Here is a 20,801-nt window from a genome sequence, read left to right as displayed (position 1 = left end):
TAAAGGAATTTTACTGTTAGTTGGCATCTCTTGTTCTTAAATACGTTGATATGAGTATTATTTTTTAACCAGTCAAATCTATTAGTGACAAAACTATTGTCAAAAATTCCTTCCTAAGCATATGTCCATAGAGACCACTAGTAGGATTAAAAACTAGACTGAGAACTGAAATATCAACAGTTGAACCTATTAGGCAGTCTGCAGGAGAAAGATGAGGCTTTCTGGTCCCACACAGATTAGACTCCTGGTGTGGCACCCTGGGATCAGCACCGGACTTGGTGGTTCCAAGGTCAGCAGTTTAAACCCACAAGCTGCTCCTCAGAAACCCTATACAGGGTCACTATGAGTCAGAACCAACTTCACAGTTATTGACAACAATAGTAGTTTGTTGAGTTTGGTTAATTCAGAGAACTTTGTGTGCATGCTGCTCATTCTACAGTGGGATTCAGAAAAAAAGAAACATTGAGTATGAGTGTGTATATAGAGTGTATAATAAATGAGGGGGCTTCAAAAAATTCATGGAAAAATCCCATTATCTCTTAATTCCATTTGCCCACTAACTTTTTGAAGTCACTCTGTATATGTAGTAATCAAATGAAGTGGGTTTATTTTAAAAAAAGGTGTCAAACATGTAAACTTGTCTCCTATAAAGTTAATAAAAGGACAGTCGTTTTTTTAAAAATTAAAATATAAATATCATTTAGAATATGTTAAAATACATTGCCTTTCCCAGTGGAATTCTAAATTCATTGCCTTTCCCAAGTGGGTTTGTACCAGCTCTATGGAAGTACGCAAAGTTCATAGGCCTGAGACCCTGTAGCAACAGGGTGTTGTATTTTTAGATGCTTTTTTGTAAAGGGTAGTTCAGATTTTATCTTTTTAGGACTTACTAATTTCCCCTGTTGTGTGGCCCATCCGTTTCCTGGTCAGCCTAGGTCTTTCACAAATTATTTTATCAGAAAAAGTTGGTTCTCGTGGAAGAAGGTGACCAGGTACATTGGTATTGAGACTTGTGGGGATTTCTTGTACCTACTGCGGTCAGGAAATCTTGTAAATCACCCAAATGTGGGCCTATTTATATGGTCATTTTTCTAGAACTGCACAGTGTTTTGTTATGTTGTGCATGGGGTTGCTATGAGGGCATCTAACATCAACATTTTTCTTTTAGTGACTTGCTTTTTTGTGGGTAAGTTTTTATTACAGGGAGTGGGAGAAATCTTACTTTTGATTTTTTAAATGTTTGAAAGCTGTCTTAAGTACAAGTAAATTCAAGTTTGCCAGCCTTTCAAATGGTCTAGTAACACTTTGTCTGCTTATTTCTTACTTCCCTTTCCATTTACCACTTCCTCCATTTACTAGTCTAGGAGATAAAAGCACTTGTTAACATGTTTGTTTAAGTTTTGTGGTAGCCATAAAAGTGTCATGTTTTTTCTTATAGTAATAATAGAAAATAAGATTAAGAAGCATTCACGTTTTTAAATAGCCTATGGAGGGCAAGGAGCTCTGGTAGTGTAGTGGTTACGAATCGGCCTCCTAACCTCAGGGTCATCAGTTCGAAACTACCAGCTGTTCCGCATGAGAAAGATGAGGCTTTCTGCTCCCGTAAAGATTTACAGCCTTGGACCCTGTACAGGGTCACTATGAGTCGGAACTGACTCCATGGCACATAACAACAACATGGAGGAATAGATGACATCTATGTACATAATCTAAGGAGCTCTGGCAGCATAGTGGTTACGAATCAGGCTGCAGTTACGAATTGGGCTGCGAGCCACAAGGTCAGCAGTTCAAAACTACGAGCTGTTCCATGGGTGAAAGATGAGGCTTTCTGCTCCTGTAAAGATTTTAGCCTTGGAAATCCTGTACAGGGTCGCTATGAGTGGGAACCAACTCCATAGCACATAACTACGACCACCACCATGTACATAATCTATATCAATTTGAATATAGAGCTATTCCCATTTTTTTTTAGAGCTTAATAGTACGTGAAATATGAAGCTGAATTGTATGTCTGACTGAATTACTCCACATCTGTGTTCATAAAGCACTAACTTGTTTCTTCCAGCAGTGAAATCATTTGGTTCGTGGATTTTGGAAAAGATTTAAAATGTGATTGTGACCTTTGCAGTCCTATTATTTTATCCCATTTAGATATTCCTTTTACAGAAAGTGCTGTGACTACAAAGTAATAAGACCCGTTTCTGTGAAAAATTCTTGTTACATTGTCATGTTATGATCACACCTCATAAATGAAGGAAATATGAAAAATACTAAGACTTGACAGTACTTTCAACTCAATTCCAGAATTCACATTCTAGGTGTGTGTTTTTCTGTAGTATTGCCAATTCAGACTAGCAGAGGATGAGTTTTGCTCTTCTTGGTTATTGGAAATGTGAGTGGGAATGTTTTTATAAAAGAATTAAGAATACAAGGGTGAATAAAAAATTAGTCACACTTTTGTTATATTGAAGCATTCATCCACATCCACAGCTAATGACGTTAAGTGTGCACATGAAATGATTCTATCCAATAGACGAGTAACGGGAAAATCATTTGCAAATCAGCCATGGCTCTGCCTATAAATTAATCCAAAACAGATGTGGGTTTTGAAAAGTTTGTGTGATGTGAGTACCGAAACAACTCACGGAAAGTATAAACAGAAGCATTAGGATATCCACCAACAAAGTATGGGCCGATACTTAAGAGAAGGTAAAAGTTTCTTTTTAAAAATCATTAATGGGGATGAGACCTGGTTTATCACTATGAGGCTGAGACAAAACAGCAAAGTATGGAATAGAAACATCCTCAATTGCTGACCAAGAAGAAGTTCAAAAGTCAACCATCAGCTGAAAAATTGATGTTTACAGTTTTCTGGAATTTTCAAGGGCCAGTATTGGAACACTATCAGGATAAAAATTCTACAGTCAACAGTGCTCATTGTAGACATGTTCACAGAAGAGTTGAAGCCTAAAATTCAGATTAAAGGCAGAGAACTGCTATCCAAAGGCATTGTGATCTTGCAGAACAATGCACGTACACACATCTCTGTCTACACTGTTGATACTCTGCAAAAACTTCATTTTGAGGTATTAAAGCATCCTCCCTGTAGTCCTGATCTTGCTCCATTGGACTTTCATGTCTTTGGTCCCCTGAAAGCAGCCTTCAAGGACAAAGATTTACCTCAGATGAAGAAGTGAACACAATGGTGCATTCATGGCCTAAAACATTTTTAAATAAGGGAATACGAAAGCTTGTTGACAGATGGACAGACTGTATTGAAAAGCAAGAAGATGATGTCAAAAAATGATGTATTAGCCTTTTCTAAAAGTTGATTAAAATAAATTCTACAGCCAGAATGCAGATAATTTTTGACTCATCCTCGTGTGTACGTGTGTGTGTATTTATAAGTATAATATAAATATACATCTTACAAAGTTTTCATAGAGAGCATGCTTTATTACATTTCCTGGTTTACATAATAACATGGTTGAAATTTTCTCTCCTAACAGGTGAAATGAGGAATGATTTATATATCACTATAGAAAGGGGAGAATTTGAGAAAGGAGGGAAGAGCGTGGCCAGAAATGTGGAAGTTACAATGTTCATTATAGACAGTAGTGGCCAGGCCTTAAAGGTACGTTAAACTCAGGTATTTCTGGTGAAACAATTCCACACATAATTGTTTAGCATTCATCTTTAATGTGATCAGTTAATTTCTGCTGTGCAGTAATTTTGTATTGCTCTTTGCCTCCTTTATATAGTTTTATATATATATTTTTTAATTATTAAAATAACTCTCAGAAAGAGAGAAAGAGAAAACATTTTTTAAAACAAAGAAGCTTTAATAGTTTCATTTTAAAATTAATTTTAAAAAGTCAACAATTTCTTCATAGCAGCTGTTTCTTAAATTTAATATTTTAATGCCATTTCACCCATCTTATTTGTCATAGTTTGCGATGGCTAGTTGTTTTTCCCCCCAGCAATTGTTTAAATTTAAAAATAAAAATTATTCCATTTAATCTTAAATTTTCATTTTAATCAAAATAGACCTTGAAGACTGGGGTGTTACTAAATTTGATAAAAGTTGTTAAGTGCCATTGAGTTGGTCCTGATTCCTAGTGACTCTGTATAGGGTTTCCAAGGATTATCTGGTGGGTTTGTAGGCTAAGGCAATGCTTATCCTACAATGTCACACCTGGAGTCCAGATGTGGTAATAGCTGGTTCCTTTCTGGTGGAAGTATTTTGCATGAATCCTTTCTTCATAGAGAAGTAAAATTACCTGTTGGAATAAGAGGGTTGGTCCTGCCACTTAGTGAGCTGCCGGCTGAGACACGGAACAGGCCATTAACTGAGCAGGTTGAGAACTTTGCTGTGTGGTTGAACTCCAAATTGGGCGTGCACTTGCCCATTTTGTACAGGTATTGAGGGCCACCTTAGTGTGATAGGCCCTGGGAGACTGTCTGAATTAGACAGCTGCAGCTCACTAGGCAACTGCAAGTGCAGAAACCACAGTATGTAAGAGATCAAGGAAGTAATTGTACCTGAAGTGCTGTTAGCCATCATTGTTCTGCTACTTCAAGCTAATCTCTAAATGAAGCTGTCTTTATTTAACCTGTGTGTTTCCTTTGTTAGGATTTTATCTCCTTTGGCTCTGGAGAACCACCAGCTAGTGAGTACCACTCCTTTGTACTTTATCATAACAACAGTCCCAGGTGGTCTGAACTGTTGAAACTTCCTATTCCTGTGGATAAATTCAGAGGCGCACATATCCGCTTTGAGTTTCGGCATTGTTCCAGTAAGTATTTTGTGGACTTGGCTGCATTGTTTTGTTGTGTTGGGCCAGTCTACTCCTTGGACTGAAGTGACTGTACAGGCTACACTTCAGAAAGTGTGTGCCTAGTGTTACTGTAACAAAACATATCACGAGGGCTGGTATTTTTAGAAAATAGAAATTTTTCCTCATCATTCAGGAGACTAAAAGTCTGGGTTTAGGGTGTGGCTCTGGGGGGAAGTCCTCCTTTGTTGGTAAACAAAAGAGTTCCCTTGGAATTTTTTTTAGCATTCATTTGCAGGTCTTCCCTCTCCATGTGTCTTGGTCTATTCTGACTTTTGTCTAACTCACAAGTGATTAGGTTTAGGATCTACAGTAGTTTGAAATAATTAATATAACAAAAGAAAACCCCTGTTTTCAAACAGCATCACATCCAAAGGTACAAGGGCCAGAAATTCAACAATGTATTTTGAGATCCACAGTTTAATCCATAACAGTGTGCAGCAAGTCACAGATTTCCAGAAAGACGAAACAGGCTGGGTGGGATCCTGAAAGTTCAGTGGGTTCACTCTTTCTAGAAGACCCAGTCACCTCTATGGAAACAGAGGAATAATAAGTAGGAGGAAAAAAATATACTTCAGGGAAGTTATATAGGTTATCTTCACTGTTAAGTGTCATTAAGTTGGTTCTAACTCATAGTGACCCTGTATTGGGTTTCAGAGGAATGGCTGGTGGATTTGAATTGCTGGCCTTGTGGTTAGTTGACCAGTGCTTATCCTGTAGCATCACATGGTGCTATCTCCTTATATTGATTGCTTTTATAAATATTCACTTCAAAGTCTAGAAAGACTACCCAGAAAGGAGAGAAGATGGTATTAAAAACTTGACTGGCTCAGGTGGTTTTTGTATGTATGTGTGTACTTTAGAAGAAATTTTACAGAGCAAATGAGTTTCTCATTCTGTAGTTGGTACACAAAGTGTCACGTGACATTGGTTACAATCCCCACAGCTTGGCAGGTCTCCCCCCTTTTTCTGGTGGTCTTAGGCATCCCGGACCAATCTGGTATCTCTCCAGCCAAAAACTGAATCATCACTTGAAATGACTGGGGGAGTCTCCTAGAATTAGGGGAGGAAGAACGGATATGAAGTCACTAGAAAAGTCATTTTCAGGCTTAGATTTCTATCTGATTTGTTTATATCTACATCACTGTGCAGTCTCAGACAGTATTCAAATGAGAATATCAGCTGAAATAGAGTTGATATAAAATAAATACTCTATTTTGCAAATTAAAAAAAACTCAAGACAGAGCGCTGTTACAGGAGTTTTCCACATAGACGTTTCCAGAAAGATGTCTGTTTTGGGTGTCTCTATTGTATTCTTTCACATTCATTACCACCCTCTCAGTCTCCAGCTTCCTAGCCCACCAATCCTCAGTCCAATCCAAAGCTATTCTGAGCTTTAAGAAAAGAGGATAGTGAAGGTGAAACAGGTGATAAGAGGAAAAAGAACATTTAGAGAAAATGATACTGTAGAAAGAAAGCAAAATACGAGCTGTTTACAGCATGGAGTAGTGGGGATTCTGCCCTTGTCCTGTCCTTCAAACATTGTTAATGGGTTGGCTTTTTTTTTTTTTTTTTTAAATAATTAATAATAATTAAAATTAAGATGAAACAGCAAAGTGTAAAAAAGAAAAAAATCCCAATAAACAATCTGTGTATTCATTTTTTCACAAGGTTTAAAATATTTCATTGCATATGTGCATATATATATATATTTTTTTTTTTTAAATATTACTTATTCATGAAACAAATGTTTGTTGAACACCAAAGATATGCCAAGTACTTTACTGGATACTGTAGTTACATCACTCTCTTGGGGAGACAGGCACTAACTGAGCAAATTAAATATATGTCAGCAGGGTACAAGTGCAGTGAAGAAGACTAAATTAGATAAGGGCTTAGCGATGGTGGTACTGTTTGCTACTTTAGTCAGTTAGGAAAGATATCTTCTATAAGATGATGTGTGAGCAACAACATAAAGCGTGAAGGCCTTGTACTGTTGTAAACTTTGCTATTTGCTTTTATTTTTAACAGAAGGCAAATTTGCAACAACAAAAAAAATGCTTTGCTTCTCATCTTTGCTGTTTTTTTTTTCATTATGGAATCTGTGTATTCATTTTGTTCTCTCTGAATAGAAAACCACACAGCACTCAAACAAAGCTAGCCAAATAATTTTAGAAAATTATTTCTGAATAACTCTCCTATCCTAAATCTTGTGTTTCATTCCCCAGTCAATTATTAATGTAAAAAAATCTCTTCCCAGAGATATTTTACTATGGTTTTTGCTTAACTATAATAAATAATCAATATTTATTTAATTCCTCTTTGAAGGTGAAATTAATGATTTTAGAAGAAAATACTTTGCTATAATCACATTTCCAGGGCTATCTTTATGCCAGAAACCAAAGCCAAAGCCATCCAGACAAAATTACTGTTCTATGTGTGAGCCGCCACTGCCCCATGGTAAATAGAGTGTTTGAAGGGAATAAATGTGTTGCTAAAGGCTCTTGTCTGGTCTCCAAGGTCACCATATCTAACTCCTCAAGCTCAAGTCTTACTGCATCCACAAGCCAGACTCTTCTCTTCAAGTATAACACTCTACTTCCACACTTGTATGGGAACGAATAACAACCAGCCCATGAGAGCTGAAGGCCTTAAAGAACTCCTTCCTACACATCTGAACATGAGGGAGAGTCAAGTCAACCAAACACAAGGCTCTTTTAATGCCTTCTCCTTTTTTGGAAAAAAGACATTTGGTGGAAAGACCTGGAATGGTACTCAAAAGATCTAGCGCAAGTTACCTAATATCTTATGACCTCAATTTCCTCATCTATAAATAATTGCTAATGATCCTTGTTTGGCATTTCTCCCCATTGTAATTCTTAATTAGACATCTGAAAACATCATTGCTTCATTTTCAGCTTCCAGAGTATTAAATGTTGTTGTTGTTATTAAACTGTACTTATTCAAAGGAGATAATTTCTACAGGGCTCATTGTCTTCACAAATGTGGGTACAGAAAAAGAAGTTCAAACATGGGTCAAGGCAGAGCTTGGAGACGCCCTCACCCACCTTTTTTTTTTTTTTTTTTTCCAAAAGTTATTGTGTTTTAGGTGAAAATACACACAATAAGATGCTCATTCCACAACTCACACACAAATTGTTCCCTGACATTTGTTTCAATCCCTGTAACGCATCAATACTCTCTTTATCTACCCCGACTCCCCATTTCCATCCAGTTTCCCTGCCTCTCCTTGCCTTCTCATCTTTTCTTCTTGGTAAATGTTCCCTGCTTGGTCTCACATAATTGATAGTTTAAAGGCACACATTTCTCACAGGTGTTACTGTTTATTTTATAAGCCAACCTGCTATTTGGCTGAAAGGTGACCTTTGTGAATGACTTCTGGTCTAGGTTAAAAGGGCAGTAGTCTCCGGGGTTCCTATAATCTCTGTCAATCCAGTAAATCTGGTCTTTTTTTTATGAATTTGAGTTTTGTACTTCATTCTTCTTCCTAACTGGGCACTACTGTTTATTGTGTCTCTGGCCAGAAGGTTGGTGGTGGTAGCGGGGCATCCTCTAGTTCTTTTGCTCTCAGGCTAGAAGAGGTCCTGGGTTGCATCAGCCATTAGTCCTTGGACTAATTTGTTCCCTGAGTCTTTTGCTCCAGACAGGAAGAATAGTTGTATCTTAGATGGAAGACTACCTTTACATAGGCAGTAAGTGGAACATTGTATTTCATATTTATTCATTCATTTATTTAACATAGATTTACTGATAACTATAGAGACCTGGTGTACTGCTGTTGGATAAAGCACTGGACCACAAGGTTGATTTGAACCACAAGGTCAGTGGTTCAAACTCATCGGTCTCTCCTTGGAAACCCTATATAGGGTCACTATGAGTCAGAATCGACTCGATGGTGCTTAACAACAACAACATGGAGTCCCTGAGCAGTTAACACACTCAGCTACAAACCAAAATGATGGCGGTTTGAGTCCAACTAGAGGTACCTTCAGAAAAAAAGATCTGGGAATTCCATTTAAGAAGAACAAAACAAAAACCAGCCATTGAAAAAACCCTATGAAGAATTATCTCTACCCTGACACTCACAGATCATCATATGTCAGAGTTGATTCCATGCCATTGGTGTGTTTTCATTGTGTCCCTAATATGTGTTTATATATGATGCTAGGCATATAATCAGAAATAACCAGACAAGAACCCTACCCTTCAATAATACTTATCTTCAAGCAGTGGAGGGTAAGATGTGAGTAGACAAAATAGATACTCCACACATTTTTTAGTTTCAGATAGTGATCCCCATGAACAAAATTAAGTAAGAACTGTGAGAGTATCTTGCAGATTAGAAGGTAGGAATGGGGCTCGATGGTGAGTCCTTTGATGTCCTCCTGAAAAACTTCTCTCTATTGTGTGGAGGGGTCTCTTGATAAGCTTCTTGACCACAAGGTATGAATCTGTGTAAGTATGAACCTTAATAGCATCTCACTCCCACTTTTTTTTCCCTCCCACAGCAAAGGAGAAAGGAGAGAAGAAGTTGTTTGGTTTCTCTTTTGTCCCTCTGATGCAGGAGGATGGCAGGACTCTTCCAGATGGCACTCATGAGCTCATCGTCCACAAGGTAACGTCAGTCAGATGTTGGTGATGGCCAGGAAATCAGGCCTGAAGTATTAGGTCACTAATTTAGCATACACTTTGTAAAAGAGAACACATGACTTTGAAAAAAATTAAATCCTCTCTTGACTAATTATCTTGAAGAAGATAGTTGGCAGAAACAATGTTGTTTTTGAAAATATTGTTTTTATACTCTATATTATATTCTAAAGCATAGTTTAATTTTGATTTATTTTTTATATAGAGGTAGGTTTTGCAAAAGTCAATTTATCTCACCTTAGATCCCAAGCTCCTTTATATGAGATAATAATATGACAGGCAATGTCTTCAGCTACGCTTTTCCAAAAGACATAAAGTGGTAATTCACTGAGACGTTTAATACGGCCTCTGTATAACATTAAATCTTGACTTGGTAAAGGTGTCTCTATGGAAGGACAAGACAGCCTCCTAATAATGTGAAAAGTGAAAATCACTTCCTTAGAGCAGCATATTACTTATGAACCCTCTCTCACTACTGGGCCTAAGAGTGCTTTTCTGGCAGATGGTAGGTTTGCAGTCAAGTCCAAGTTGACACCTCTGAATGAGTGCAAATAATGCTATGATTCTCAGTGGCTTAAAATTCCAGGAGGACAAGTAGTAGACCTTCCTTCTCCATGAGCTTTAGGAATCCAATTTGGATTGATTCCCAGATAGAGGAGCACTCTACTGCCAACCAACGGCATGTTGAGGTGTCTTTTGGCAGGGCTAAAAGTTTTGTAACATTTATAGAACTTTGATGTAACATTATTCTGCCATAAAAAATAAATGAAATTTTGATTCACTGTACAATGTAGGTGAACCCTGAAGACAGGAAGTAAGTAACTGTTGTGCACATAAATTATCCTGGTGACTCATTCTAGTGTAGAATTTTTAGTCATTTGAAGTACATTATAAAACACCCTTTTGCCTAATTAAAAGTAATAATTTAGTCTGTCTTTGAGCAATTGGACTTTAAACACTGATTGTCTAACATCACCGCAACTAAAGAGACTACTCACCTAAACAAGATTGGGGTTTCAATGAATAGATACTGATTCTGTCCATGTGCCAGGCAAGAAGACAGCCAAGCAGACAATGATCCCATATCCCAATTATGGTGGGATTAATAAATATAGAATGCAAGAGTCTGTTGCAGATTAATTTATCTCACCTTTGATTACTGATCCATGAATCCATTGTGGCCCGTATTTTTTTTATATAAGTTTTTTTATTTTTGAAGTTGTCAAGGGCTTCATTCTTCTTGGATCAACTATCAACACTCGCCGAAGAAGCAGTCAAGAGATGATCAGCATGTTACATTGAGCAAATCTGTGGCAAAAGACTTTTTTTAATTCAAATGTTCTTTATTTATATAACTTTTTATTGTGAATTGAGTGATAGTTTACAGGGAGAACATCGGTTTTACACTCTTCCTGTTGTATTTCATGTCATTGCAGTGATTACAATCCCCTCCATGCATTATCATTCAACAGTATATGCCTCTATTCCCAATGGTTTTTGTTTTTGTTTTTTGAATGTACATAAAAATACTCGGGAATATATAATCATTTAAACAACCAAAGGGCACATTCTGCCTCCTGGCCACCAGCACACAGTCTTTCTCTTTCCATGAGTCTAGAGTCCTAGCTGCTCTCTTTTTCCATGTTATCATCTCTGCCTCCATCTCTGGTGTTGCTACTTCTCTGGATAGGGTCCCGCATTCTGCTCGTGCTCTTCTCCCTTGATGGTCCTAGGGTCCTCTGTTCCTGAACTGTCTGTAAGTTATTTACGTTATATCCTACTTCCTAGGTTATTGTGTTACATGCTGTCGAGTCGAATCCGAGTGATAGTGACCATGTGCACAGCAGAACGAAACACTTTCTGGTCCGTCACCACCCACACAATCGTTGTACTACTTGAGCCCATTGCTGCTGCCACTCTACCAATCCATTATCGTTTAGGGTCTTTCTCTTTTTCGTTACCCCTCTATGTTACAAAGCATGATGTCATTCTTCAGGTACTGGTCTTTACTGATAACATGTCTGAAGTATGAGAGATGAAGTCTCGCCATCCTGCTTCTAAGGAGCATTCTGGCTGTACTTCTAATAACATAGATTTGTTTGTTCTTCTGTCATCATGGTACTTTTGATCATTGTCTCTAACATCTTAATTCAAATTTGTCAATTCTTCTGTAGTCTTTATTCATTGTCCAATTTTCACATGTTTATGAGACTATTGAAAGTACAATGATTTGGATCAGATGCACCTTAGTCCTCAAATTGAAACCTTACTCTTGAACACTTTAAAGAGGTCTGTGCAAGCTGATTTTTTTGTCAATACAACATGTCGTTTGATTTCTTGACTGCTGCTTCCAGGAGTGTTGATTGTAGCTCCCAGTAAAATGAAGTCTTTGACAACTTCAATCTTTTCTCCACTCATCATTGAATTATTTATTGGTCCAGTTAGGAGGATTTTTGTTTTCTTTACATTGAGGTACAATCCATACTGAAAGCTGTAGTCTTTAATCTTCACTGGTAAGTATTTTCAGTCCTCTTCACTTCCCACAAGCATGGTTAATGAGTCTTTCTCCAATTCTGATGTCACGTTCTTCTTCATATAATCCAGTTTCTCAGATTATTTGCTCTAATTATACGCTGAATAAGTATGATAAAAGAATACAACCCTAGCGCAAAATTTTCTTGAATTTAAACCATTTGATAGCCCCTTGTTCTGTTCAAACAACTGCCTCTGGGTCTATGTACAAGTTCCTCATGAGCACAATTTAGTGTTCTAGTATACCCATTTTTAATATTGTTATCCACAGTTTCTTATAATTCACACAGTCAAAAGTCTTTGCATAGTCAATAAAGCACAAGTAAATATCTTTTTGTATTCTTTGCTTTCAGCTAAGATCCATCTGACGTTAGCAATGATAACCCTGTTTTCATGTCCTCTTCTAAATCCAGCTTAAATTTCTGATTGTTGTTGTTGTTAAGTGCCGTCGAGTCGGTTCCGACCCATAGCGACCCTGTACAGGGTTTCCGAGGCTGTAAATCTTTATGGGAGCAGAAAGCCTCATCTTTCTCCCACGGAGTCGCTGGTAGTTTCGAACTGCTGACTTTGCAGTTCGCAGCCTGATTCGTAACCACTACGCTACCAGAGCTCCTTAAATTTCTGGTAGTTCCTTGTAAATGTATTATTGCAGCCATTTTTTAGTTATCTTCCAATTTTTATCTTCATGTGATATTAATGCTATTGTTCAATGATTTCCACATTCCACTGGATCTCCTCTTTTGGGAATGAGCACAGATATGGATCTTTTCCAATTGGTTGGCCAGCTAGCTGTCTTCAAATTTCTTGGTATAAATGAGTGGGTAACTCCAGTGCTTCATAAGTTTATTGAAAGATTTCAATTAGAATCACCTCAATTCCTGAAATCTTGTTTTTTGCCAGTGCCTTCAATGTAGCTTGGAATTCTTCCTTTACTACCATAGGTTCTTGATCATATGCTACCTCTTGAAATGATTGAACAGTGATCGTTTCTTTTTGGTACAATGACTCTGTGTTCCTTCCATGTTCTTTTTATGCTTTTTTCATCATTCACTATCTTGCCCTTAGTATTGCAAGTTGAGGCTTGTGTTTTTTCTTCACTTCTTTCAGCTTGAGAAATGTTTCCCTTTTGGTTTTTCTAACTCCAGGCCCTTGCACATTTCATTGTAATACTTGAGCGTCAGTTCTTTCGCTTCCTAATTTCTTCCATTCACTTTAGTATCTCTGTGCTGAACTCTGGTAGCTTAGTGGTTACGAGTTGGGCTGCTAATATCAAGTTCAGTACTTCAAAACTACCAACTGTTCTGCAGGAGAAAGATGAGGCTTTCTGCTCCAGTAAAGATTTACAGCCTCAGAAACCCTATGCAGCATCCCTATGAGTCAGAACTGACTCTACAGCACACAAACACCACCAACATGCTGAAGAGAAAGTTTCTAGGTCTCTTTTGACATCCATTTTAATCTTTGCTTTCTTTCCTGTCTTTTTAATGACATTTTGCTTTTTTCCTGTTTGATGTTCTTGATGTCATCCTACTACTCTTCCGGTGTTCAGTCATTAGTGTCCAAAGCATCAGTCTGTTCTTTTTTGTGTGTGTGTGTGAACTGAGTGATACTTTAGGTGGGAGAACATCGGCTTTACACCATTGTTTAATTGCAGTGATTACAGTCTAATCCATGTATCATCATTTAACAGTGCATCAATATGTTCTTGAGATGGTTTCTAAATTCAGGTGAGATTTATTCAAGGTCATATTTTGACTCTTGTGTTAACTCTTTTCAGCTTCAGCCTGAACTGGAATATGAGCAATTGATGGTCTGCTCCGTGTCTGCTCCTGCCTTGTTTTGGCTGATGATATGGAGCTTTTTCTCCATCTTGTCCCACACATGCAGTCAGTTTGATTCCTGTGTATTCCATCTGCTGAGGTCCTTGGGTATAGTCACCTTTTAGTTTGTTTTTAAAAAGTATTTTCGAGTGGAGAGTGAAGCGTCCAGCTGATAAGAAGAGAGGGCATATGCATAAGAACACCCCCACTTTCAGATAATAACCACTTGACCTGGCTTCAATGACTGGATGATCAGAGCTCAAAGGGAAGAAGAAAGAAGAGGGAAAAAAAAAAGAATAATCTGATATAATTTGATGAACTTGAACTATACCTATGGATGCAGTAGCTCAAAAGAGGGAACAAATCTTTATAGCGAGGATCATTCCCACCCCCTCCATACACAGAGTAGACAAGGATGGCAACTTGGACATTGGCTACCCAAAATGGGGAGTCTTCAAAGGCAACAAGTGACTGGCTTACAAGTTTTCAAGAAAGAATCTAGATCCAGAGGGCATGGAGGAAGGTAGAATCTCCACTGAGTAGTATCCAATCTGTCTAGGCGGGGCTGATGAAAGGAAATGTGGGTAGGTCTCTTATGATACAATAGTGAATAATTGTTATCAGGACTGATTGTGAGGGTTAGAAATGTAAATGTAGATGTTTTGTAGCAAGGAGGGGAGTGATTGACTTTGCAGTCCAGGAGCAGAGGTCCCTGGGACTATCAAGGGAGAAGAGCGGAGAGTGGGACCCTACTCAGAGAAGCAGTGACGCCAGAGATGGAGGCAGAGATGATGACGTGGAGAAATGGAGCGGCTGGGGACTTTAGACCAGAGAGGGAGAGGGGCTATGTGCTGACAACCAGGGGGGCAGGCTTGCAGGGTATATATACCCTGTGGTTGGTTGATGATGCATGATGGGAAGGGGATTGTAACCATGTGATAGGATGCATGTAAGGCTAATGTTCTCCCGTGTAAAGTATCACATAATTCACAGTAAAACATTTAAAAAGAAAAAGTATTTGCAATAAATAAGTTGTTGGTTTTACAGGATTCAACCATGTGATCTCCAGCATCATTTGTATCACTAAGCCATATGTTCCAGCTACAGTTCCTTCCTCTCAGAGCTCTGGTAGCGTAGTGGTTAGGAGTTGGGCTGTTAACCTCAAGGTCAGCAGTTCGAAAGCACCTGCCGAGCCACAGGAGAAAGATGACGCTTTCTGCTCCTGTAAAGATTTACAGTCTCAGAAACCCTATGCGGGGTCACTAGGAGTTGGAATTGACTCCATGACACACCACTACCATGCCTTTCTCTATCAACTCTTGTTGTGGCACTGTAGGATCAACACTGGACTGTGAATCACAAGTTCAGCAGTTCAAACCCACCAGCTGCTCCTCATAAACCCTATTCAGGATTGCTGTGAGTGGGAACCAACTCGCTGGCACTTAATGACAGCAACAACAATCCTTCATTTTTCCTACCTTAGCATTCCAATTGCCAGTTATTATCAATACATCTTGATTAGTTATTTATTCAATTTCAGACTGAAGAAATTGGTAAAATTCTTCAGTTTCATAGTTTCTGGCTTTAGTGATTGGTGCATAAATTTGAATAGTGGTGGTATTAACTGGTCTTCCTTGCAAACATATAGTATCATCCTATCACAGACAGCATTGAACTTCAAGATAGTTTTTTAAATGTTCTTTTTGACAATAAATATGACACTAGTCCTCTTGAATTTTTTGTTCCTGGCATAGTAAATCTGATTCAGAATGACCAATACCAGTTCATTTCTGCTCATTAATACCTAGAATATTAATCTTTATGTGTTCCAGTTCATTTTTGACAACTTCCAATTTTCCTAGATTCATACTTTGCACATTCCATGTTCTGATTATTAATGGAGGTTTACAGCAGTTTCTCCTCATTTTGAGTTGTGCCCCATCAGCAAATGAAGGTCCTGAAAGTTTTACTCCATCTGTATCATTAAGGTCAACTCTGCTTTGAGGAGGAAGCTCTCCCCCAGTTGTACTTTGAGTGCCTTCCAACCTGAGTGTCTCAACTTCTGGCATTATATCTGATAATGTTCTGCTTCTATTCATAATGTTTTCAGTGACAAAACATTCTAAAGCACTCTGTCCCTCCTTCTTCCTAATCTGTCTTAGTCTGGAAACTGAGTTGAAACCTTTCCACCATGGGTAACCATGATTGTATTTAAAATACCAGTGACATAGCTTCCAGCCTCACAGCAACACACAAACCACAAATGAGTGTTGGAGTAGATCTTTGACAGATGAGTTCCTAGGTAGGAACTTTATTATCCCACAGTAAGCCTAGGCTTGGCTCATGGTCTTTTTGCCCTCAAGGTTGACATGTCTAATGCCCATCTCTTGTTTTCTTGGACACTTAAATTCCAGGAAACTTCATGTGCATTCTTCTTCACTGAAACCTGGGTCTTGCATTCTCTCTACCCTGTAGGAATTTGCCTGTGGGTGCTGAGTAAATACTTAATAGAGGATGGAGGGATGGATAGACAGGTGACATCATCCAACATTACTTCCCTTAAGAAATGTTATTTCATTATGCTAATGATAATAACTATTTTTAAGTTTAATTCTTCTCTAATAGATCCCTCCTGACTTTCTTCACTTTCATACACAAAGTATCTCTGGATCCTACATGGGAAGAAATCGCCCTAGCTCAGTCTGTCATTGTTATCTTCTCCTACACCCATGACTTGACAGTCAGACATTACCAATATCAGCACCATTGACAATATCACTGTCCTTCTTCAACCCCTTCTCAGTCCCCATAAGAGCTATTTGTGAGACGTTACCATTCTTCGTACCTCTCCACTTCCTGTCTACTTAACAGAGAAAAACAGTAGCCATCAAACAGGAACTTCTTTAAATTCCTGCGCTCCCTCCCTGCCACCTGCACATTTATCTGCATCCTTCCCCTCCGTCTTCCTTCCTGTCTCAAAGGATGGAGCAAGACTCACTCCTTCTCTCCAAGGCTACACTTGCACCTGCTTCCCTCAGGATCTTCCTCCCTCCAGACTCCCCAGGAACCTTACTCCTTGCCATGCCCTTTCTCTTCCTCTTGCATCTGTGACTGCTTCGTCTCTACTGTCGGTATTCTCTAAGCCTGTAAACAAGCTCAAGTTATTTATCTTGATTTAAAAAAGCAATTTAAAAGAAAAATAGCCCCACCCTCTTCTCTTCCCTCATTATAGCCAGCCTACATGAAAAGTCAGACTTTATTCACCGTCTCTACTTCCTTCCATCCCAATTAATTGTTCTTCAGGTTCTCTGTCTTCACCAATGAAGGAAGTTTCTCTAAAGATCAGTAGTGCCCACCGAGCAGCTAAAGCCACAAGGCACTTTACAAATCTTAGCTTCCATGTAACACTGTTGGTTACTATTCTTGATACTCCTGCACTGACTTGTCTAACATTGTTCTCCTAGGTGCCCTTCCTTTCTTCTCTGAAGTTGCTTCTTTCTTTATCCACACCGTAAAAACTGGTGCTAACATGGGGTTAATCTTTGTTCACCATCCATGTCTTCTGCTCGCCAGAACTATCTCATCTACTTCCTGGGTTAAATGGCTACACATCTATGCTATTGGCTTTCAGATAGGTATTTCTAGTCCAAAACTCTTAACCTGACTACCAAACATCTTCATTCAGCTCTTATAGGTACCTCAAACTCTGTGTGTCCAAAATTGAGGGTTTTTTGTAAGCCCCCCTACTGTAAACATAAACCTGAAAGTTTTCCTTAGCTTCTAAACTCACCTAATCATACCTAACTAGTCGCACATATGACTAGTCAGTCCACCTTCTTTCTAGTACATTAATCCAGGAAATTTTAAACCAAAGATTAGTCTTAGAATCCCTTGGGGGGAGTTTCTTATTTAAAGGGCCTGTGGTAGTCCCAAGCCTTTTTTTGTATTGAAAATTTCCCATGTTCCAGCCATATTAAATTACATATTATTGTTGTTGTTAAGTTCCGACTCATACCTATCCTAGTGTTTCCAAAGGAGTAGCTGGTGGTCAGCAGTCCAGTGTTTATCCTATAGTACCGCACCAGGACCTCAAACTAGGTACAGTTGTCGAAATATATATCTTTTTTTAAAAAAACAGTTACTTTTTAACGTAATTTTAGACTTACAGACAAGTTGCAAAAATAGTACAGAAGATTTTCATATACCCTTCCCCCAACTTCTCCTTAATGTTAACATCTTACATAATAATAATACATTTATGTAAACTAAGAAATTAACCTTGGGACAGTGCTCTTAACATAGAATTTATTTGGATTTCACACGTGTTTCTACTAATGTCATTTTTCTGTCCCAGGATCTAATCCAGGACCCCACACTGAATTTAATGTCATGTCTCCAGAGTCTCATGCATATATTTTTTTCCCATGTGCCTTTGCATGTGTTGTGCTTGCCTCCTAGTATGCCTTTCCCTCCCTTGTCCACTTAACAACCTACTTATTCCTTAAGACAGAGCTCAGATAGCATCTCACCCAGGCCTTCCTCCCATTCTCTGGCAGAGCTGGCATCCAAGTGGTCTTTATCACAGCTTTTTAATCATTATTAGCAGATGAGTACAGAGGTGTGACTTGTAACTCTTTCAAGGATAGGAACTGTGTGCATTTCTTCTTTATGTTCTGCCTAATTCAAGGATTGGCAAACAATAGGAATTTAATAAATGTTAATAAAAACATTAATGAGCTATAACACATAAAACTAGTCATATTAAAAGGTCCCTAGAAGATTTTGCCACCACATCTATTTAACTTGAGTTTTGGTTAACTGAAAATATATAGCTCCCACTGGATCGTCTAACTTAAACTATATTTTGTTTGATTTCCTTCTCTTTTGCCTGTGAAATACATACAAACTTATTAATTTTTTCAATATGTCATGACTGTTTATGCCACATTCTTTAATAAATTGTAGGTATAGGTCTCTCAGTCCAATATCTTGCATTATTGCAAGGATTGTATGTTTGGAACACTATTCATGGCTGACCATTGTTGTTAACTTGCTTTCCCCTATCTAAGACTGTCAGAAAGTCAGCCTGGGCATAATGTGCCATTCATTACTTTACCAACTGCTTTTTTAAAAATTTATTTTACTTATTTAAATGTTTTATTGTGAATTATGTGATAGTTTATATGGGAGAACATTAGTTTTACATTCATTCTATTGTATATCGTCTCATTACCATGGTTACAATCCCCTCCATGCATTATCAACCAAGCCTGACCCCAGTCTTCAGCACACAGTCCCTCTCCCTCTCTGGATCTAAAGTCCACAGCTGCTCTATCGCTCCACGTCATCATCTCTGCCTCCATCTCAGGCATCACTGCTTCTCTGGGTAGGGTCCCGCTCTCCGCTCTTCTCCATTGATGGTCCTAGGGACCTCCACTCCTAGACTGGAAAGTTAATCACTCCCCTCCTTGCTATAAAATGTCTACCTTTACATTTCCAACCCTCACAATCAGTCCTGATAACAATTATTCACTGTTGTATCACAAGAGACCCATCTGCATTTCATTTCATCAGCCCTGCCTAGACAGATTGGATACTACTCACTGGAGATTCTACCTTCCTCCACACCCTCTGGATCTAGGTTCCTTCTTGAAAGCTTGTAAGCCAGTCACTTCTTGCCTTTGTAGGCGCCCCTCCCCCCTATTTTTGTACCAACTGCTTTTAATTCTTGGAAAAGAAATGGACTATGAGCCAAGGTATATGGGCTCCGAGAAGATGGAAATACTACTGCTTCTGCAAAGCCTATGTTTTAGTTCTTCTCTAAATGTCTGAGGAACACATCTTTAATGACAGATTTGATTTCAGTCTCAAATGTAGAAAAACACAGAGGTGGTTCTCATATCCCTTGTCTTTGATTTGTAATGAACTAGTTTCATGCCATTCTAAATGGCTTATGTAGATCCTAAGTTACCAAAGCAAACAGCATTCTCTTTCATTGTTACAGTATAATGACAGGGCCCCATGACACAGGAGTTAACTGATTGGAAGCAAACTTCTAATCTACCTGCCGTTCCATGAGAGAAAGATGTGGCCATCTATTTCCTTAAACAGCCTTGAAAACCCTATGGGACAGTTCTACTCAGTCCTATAGGGTCGCTGTGGGTGAGAATCGACTCTGTAGTGATGAATTTGTTGTTTCGTTGTTGTTGTTTATGTCAGTGACTCATCACCACTTATCTGTCACAATGTTGTACTATGTGTTGGGGATGGGGGGCACGGGGCTGTGTATTACAATGATGCAGGAAGCCACTAGAGCCACCAGTATTTCCCATACTGGCAGGATCGCTCATGGTACACAGGCTTTTGTGGAACTTTCAGACTAAGACAGACTAGCCAGTGAAAGTCCCACAGATCAAACAGGATGCTGTTCAGTATGGTGCTGGAAGTTGAGACCTTTCGATTGGAAGGTACTCACAATGGCTGCAACAATGGACTCAAGTGTACCAGTGATTATGACAATGGCACAGAACCAGGCAAGTTCTTGTTCTATTGTGCATGAGAACACCATGAGTTGGAGCCAACTCAACAGCAACCAACAACAACATGGTGATGTCATGATTTTGTTCCCATAATTGAGTAATAATCTCAGAAAGCTATGGTCATGTTTCCTTGTTTATCCTGGAAGAATGACTTGATTAATAACACCTGTGTCTGTGTCTCACCCAGGGGAACAAATTCTTTACTGGGGAAATCAGTGCCCCTTATTCTCTTACCCATATTGCCTTGTTCCATGCCTGCACTGGGTTTATGGAAAAAACAAAAAAGGCTTCATTATGCCAAAATCATAATATTGTTCCCAAGTATTCTTTAATTTAGGGGTCTAATGACAAAATCACATATAAGCCTCATACACTAGAACTCTCTCATAGCTGCAGTCTCATTCATC

General features: G+C 38.6%; 1 protein-coding gene across 1 annotated transcript in view; it reads left to right on the top strand.

The window, feature by feature from the left end:
• DOCK4 (dedicator of cytokinesis 4) overlaps positions 1 to 20,801 on the top strand; it is a 360,754-nt gene that overhangs the window by 146,498 nt on the left and 193,455 nt on the right. The window contains exons 13-15 of the mRNA XM_006859354.1: positions 3,510 to 3,634; positions 4,634 to 4,796; positions 9,365 to 9,471. Coding sequence (XP_006859416.1) covers positions 3,510 to 3,634; positions 4,634 to 4,796; positions 9,365 to 9,471 — 395 coding nt within the window. The remainder of the gene's footprint in view (positions 1 to 3,509; positions 3,635 to 4,633; positions 4,797 to 9,364; positions 9,472 to 20,801) is intronic.

The sequence above is a fragment of the Chrysochloris asiatica genome, unplaced genomic scaffold (genome assembly GCF_000296735.1).
Source record: "Chrysochloris asiatica unplaced genomic scaffold, ChrAsi1.0 scaffold00032, whole genome shotgun sequence".
NCBI lineage: Eukaryota > Metazoa > Chordata > Mammalia > Afrosoricida > Chrysochloridae > Chrysochloris > Chrysochloris asiatica.
The sequence above is the reverse complement of the archived record's forward strand: the minus strand, read 5'-3'. Positions and strand labels throughout refer to the sequence as shown.